This window comes from Andrographis paniculata, unplaced genomic scaffold (assembly GCF_009805555.1).
Source record: "Andrographis paniculata isolate CXL003 unplaced genomic scaffold, ASM980555v1 Contig77END, whole genome shotgun sequence".
NCBI lineage: Eukaryota > Viridiplantae > Streptophyta > Magnoliopsida > Lamiales > Acanthaceae > Andrographis > Andrographis paniculata.
The window spans coordinates 1,060,399-1,065,676 of NW_026137614.1; the positions used below are offsets into that span (position 1 = coordinate 1,060,399).

General features: G+C 31.1%; 1 protein-coding gene across 1 annotated transcript; it reads left to right on the forward strand.

Annotated features, from left to right (window-relative positions):
- The first annotated feature begins 666 nt into the window (after positions 1-666).
- On the forward strand, positions 667-3,835 carry LOC127266712 (protein NUCLEAR FUSION DEFECTIVE 4). Its single transcript, XM_051297070.1, has 2 exons — positions 667-1,809; positions 3,367-3,835. The coding sequence occupies exons 1-2, from the start codon at positions 692-694 to the stop codon at positions 3,779-3,781; spliced, it is 1,533 nt and encodes a 510-aa protein (XP_051153027.1). The 5' UTR covers positions 667-691; the 3' UTR covers positions 3,782-3,835.
- Positions 3,836-5,278: the final 1,443 nt, after the last annotated feature.

Below are 5,278 nucleotides of genomic sequence, written 5' to 3' on the forward strand. Positions count from 1 at the left end.
CTTTTAATTTATATTTATATATCTTTTTACCTAAAAAAATAATTCAATCCATTATATTAATATGTTAAAACCCACGTAACATTTTCATCAATGAAAAATTAGTAACAATTTAAAAATAATAATAATATTACTAACGATGATGGGTCATACATCTTTATATATTAAATATATATATATATAATATAGATATATTTTCGATAAATATAAACAATAATAAAATGAACATAATTTTATAAAACAGAAAGAATGTAATATTTGATTATTTTCAAAAGTTCTTTTTTTTTTTTTTCGCTAACAATAACAAATTCATATCCTCTCATAACTATACAATTTATTAAATTGTACAGAATTCGTATTTCTTATCCCCAAATTTACATTTACAAACTTTACAAGTACTCAATCCTCATTATAATTTAAAGGTAAAATTGATCATAATTTTTTCTCTATACAATGTTGCATGAAACACAAATCTCTATTGTGTGTCCTATTTATATTTTTTGCACGATAGAAGGTTTCATGCAATATCATGCAATTTTTTTTTAAGTAGAATTGAAATTTACACTGAGTTTCAAATTTAAAAAATAAGATGAAATTATGGACAAATTTGTCTAATTTAAAAGAATTCTTCTATATAAACATTCCTCCTAGTGGTGCCACACACAAAAACAAAAACCAAAAACTCTCGCAAGCCATGGCTCAGCAGTGGCTCAGCCTAGTCGGCGCCATATGGCTCCAAGCCATCAACGGCACCAATTCAAACTTCCCGGCTTACTCCTCCGAGCTGAAGCGCCTCCTCTCAATCTCCCAGCTCAGCCTCAACAACCTCGCCTCCGCCTCCGACGCCGGAAAACTCCTCGCCTGGCTCTCCGGCGTCGCCGCCGCCCATCTCCCCCTCTCCCTCGTTCTCCTCCTCGGCTCCCTCCTCTGCCTCGCCGGCTATGGCGTCCAGTACCTCTTCCTCGCCGGCCACCTCTCCTCCCTCTCCTACTACCACATTTTCGCCCTCACCGCCGTCGCCGGAAATGGCATCTGCTGGATCAACACCGCCTGCTACATCATAGCCATTCAAAATTTCCCCCTCGACCGCCAGATCGCCGTCGGACTGTCGACCAGTTACGTCGGCCTCAGCGCCAAGATATACACCGACGCCGTCGACGCCGTAGCGCCGCCGTCGCCGTCGGATAGGGCGGCGGCGTTCCTCCTCCTCAACGCCGTGGTGCCGGTCGCCGTCTGCATCGCCGCCGCGCCGTTAGCCCGCCGCGACGTCAGCGTCAGGAAGACGAGGAATCTGAGGGTTGGATTCTTCACCATGTTCGTCGTCACCGTCGCCACCGGCCTCGTCGCCGTCGTGACCAGCCTCGGCTCCGCCGCGTCTCGCTCAATCCCTAACTTCGTAATCCTTATCGCCATTGTTGTTCTGCTCCTCCTGCCTCTGGTCGTCCCGATCGTCGAAAAGGTGAGAGAGAATGTTCAGCAGAAATGCTTAATTAGAGTCCACGACGAATGCTCCGCCGCAAGCACCACCGTCCGTACATCAATGGCGGATGATCGGGAAATAGGTGATAAGTACGACGAGATTGAGGTTGTTCAGGATATTAATGCCCGAATGATGGTGAAAAGCGTCGAGTTCTGGCTGTATTTCTTCGTCTATTTGTTCGGAGTGACGTTAGGTTTGGTGTACATGAACAACCTGGGACAAATCGCCGAGTCCCGGAGCTGCTCCGGGACTTCCTCTCTCGTCTCCTTGTCCTCTGCTTTCAGCTTCTTCGGTCGCCTCCTCCCGTCGCTCATAGACTATATTTTTCCCAGGTATTTATTAATTTATTTATATTTAAAAGAGAAATATCATTGTTTATTCCCTATTTTAACTAAGGATGAGTAATTTATTTATTTTTTAAAATAAATTTGTGGCTGGTAGAAATTTGTAGTGATGATAGACACGAAGCTATGATTATCGGATTGATGCTAATTAATTAGGCAAGTTATTAGATAAAATTGATTTGAGTTACGTGAAATATAAATAAATGTGACAAAAAATTGGAGCCACAAGAAATGGGGAGGGGCATAAATGCTGTTGTTATTGTTGTTGTCATTTGATTTTGTTGAGACTAAGGAAGTCTAAGAGATAGATATGGCAGACTTCTTTTCTTGTTTTTTTTGGTGTCATAATAATTAATGTGGTGTCCAGGAAAAATAAAAAAAGTTGGTTGAGAAATTTAATTGGAATTTGCTATTAATTAATTAATTTATTTATTTATATTTATAATTTATATGCATATATGGTTTGTTATACTTCCACCACTCCTATGTCGAGAGTCAATTTACGAGGTCGAGGGCCCCAAATTCATAAATGCAATCTCCATTTCATTCATCAAATGTTAAATATACTATGGTTGTCTAGTGTAGTAAATGTCATGTTCGATTTTATATTGATTTGATATTTTGAATATAAAATAAATTTATAATATATTATATATAAAAAAAAGTTGTTTGATTTGATTTTTTTTTTTAAAAAAAAAAAAATTTGAATAATAAAAAGATGAGTTAAAACCCACTAAAGAACATAACCTAAAAAGTTTTAAATTGGATATATTTGACATGAATATAAAATAAAATTTATATATAATATATTTCATTAAATATGATGTGGTATTTTAAAAAACTAAAAAATACAATATCCCCTCAGTTTCATTCAAATGAATCGTTTAGAATTTTGTACTAGATTAAAAAATAGGAGTAATATTTTATTGGTTAGTAGAAGTGCATAAGAGGTTAATATTTGTCTTTTGACTTTATGTGTAAAGTTATTGTGTGTATAATAGTATGTTTGTAATTTAAATAAAAATTAAGGTATTTTAGTATTTGTGTATGATTAATTTTTTTAAAAATAAAAAATAGATATTTTGAAGTGGACAGAAGAAAATGCTAAAAATGATATTTTGAATTAGAACCGATGAAGTATAAGCCACTGTAAATGTAAAGTTGAAAACAAGAAGTAGAAAAAAAAAAGATACGTACAATGAAACAAATTGTGGTTTGAAATTGATTTGAAATAAAACGTTGATTTGAGTTTTTTTTTTTTTTTAAATAATATTTTGAGTTAATATTATATGAGAAAAATTATATATTTTTGGTGAAAACTTTGCTATAAAAATATTATTAATTTAGTTTGAAATTGTTAAAAGAATAAACACTAATTTGTTGAATATTGATTAGGCATAATGTTTTATACATTTAAAATAACATTTGTTGAATAATTTGTTTTATATAAATTATTTAGTGTAAAATGTCTTATATGTCAGTTTTAATGACTTATTGTTATTTGAACAGAGTTTGAATCATAAAATATATAAATGTATTGTTCAGGAACAAAAAATTGATATCAAGAGCGGGAGCCATGGGAATGATAATGGTCCCGATGAGCGGAGCACTATTCTTATTACTCAACGAACAACATATTTTTCTTTATATTAGCACGGCGATTATAGGAGCATGTACTGGCGCTATCACTTCAATTTCAGTATCAACAACTACTGAACTCTTTGGTACTGAAAATTTTGGCGTCAATCACAACATTATCGTTTCCAACATACCCATCGGATCGTTCTTCTTTGGAGATTTTGCGGCGATACTCTACCGACGACGAGGGCAAAATGGTAATTGCATGGGTCACCAATGCTATGAAACCACATTCATGATATGGGGCTCATTGTGTGCCTTTGGAGTTTTTTTGGCCTTAATTCTTCATGCGAGGACCAAGAAATTGTACTCTTGTAAATAAATAATTTGGATAATTTAATTCATCATTATAATCCGCGAATTATAAAATGGAGATTGACTCACCATAGAGAGCAAATTGCAAATTTTGACATATATATATATATATATATCACTACAAAAAAATAATAATATATTTATAACGGAATCCCGTCACTAAAGATTACGTAGCTAACGTAATTTCATCATTAATTCTGTTTATAATATCATTAGTAACGGAAAAAGTGAATTTAAAGACGAAAAAATATCGTTACAAAAATGATATTTTCTTGTAGTGCTATATTGAATTATTATTTTTATTTGTATCTTTGTTTCTTTTTTTGGTTATTTCTTATACACAAAATATATTTAAACTATTCTTCTTAGTTATTTAAAATGTAATCATAATCAATAAATGTATTCAAATAATTTTAAAATATTATTTTGTTAGTTTTCCTATTAACAAAATTAAATGAACATCTATTACTTTTATTTTATTTGGTTTAATTGTAATTCAATTAGAAATTATTTGTCTTAGTTTTCTATTAAAAATAGTTGGATTTTTGTATATACTGATTATTTGATACAATATCGATATTTTTTTTAATAAATTAAAAATTTTGGTACGGTATACAATATATTTCGATATTTTCGGTATACCATCTCAAACCATCTCTAACTGAATTGTATACACGGTATTAGAATATAATATTTTACGTCAATTTTGCTTTATAAATAAGTTCTATTTTTAATTTTTTTTGAACAAAGAAAAAAAAAATCAATATCAAATTTCATTTTTAATTAACTTTTCAACCATAAATTTTCAAATCAAAAATCAAATTTTTATTATATATTACATTAAAATTTAATTTTAAAATTAAATGAATATTTATTATTTTTATTATTCAAAATTTTAGCCTAACTTTAAATTTACAATTAACAAATAATAAAACTAAAGATATTATTAAGTTAATAAAATATAGTTAAGTCTTTTTAATTAGACTTATTAGTTATTAATTATTACTATAATAGGAAAGTGGACTAATTTCGTGGGACGGCTAAAAAAGTAAAAGTGGACTAATTTCGTGGGACGGCTAAAAAAGGAAAAGTGGACTAATTTCTTGGGACGGAAGGAGTATTTTACTATTTGATTCGTTGTGTTTGTTTGGAGGTTTGAATTTTGAATTGTTATTTAAATAGTATTCCCTCTGTCCCATAACTAAGTATTTATTTACTTTTTGCGTGTTGATATTTGGATATTAATTATTATATCAAAACGTATTACAAATCAAGAAAAAATTGCAAAAATATTTCTATTAGTGTCTTATAATACTAATATAATGACATTTGTATAAAAAATTATACAAATATAAGGATATTTTTAACGTTAAGTACAATGACGCAAAAGGTAAATTGATACATTGTTATAGGACGGAGGGAGTAAAAGTTTTGAATAGTTATACGATGTGATATAAATAAGTGTTGATGTGATGATTTAAATATAAAATTAATTTTTAGTAAA

What these genes read in the sequence shown, in the direction of transcription:
- LOC127266712 (XM_051297070.1), top strand. Translation starts at nt 692, where the DNA reads ATGGCTCAGCAGTGGCTCAGCCTAGTCGGCGCCATATGGCTCCAAGCC. An exon ending in ATAGACTATATTTTTCCCAG is followed by an intron (nt 1,810 to 3,366) that starts GTATTTATTAAT and finishes TGTATTGTTCAG; the next exon opens with GAACAAAAAATTGATATCAA.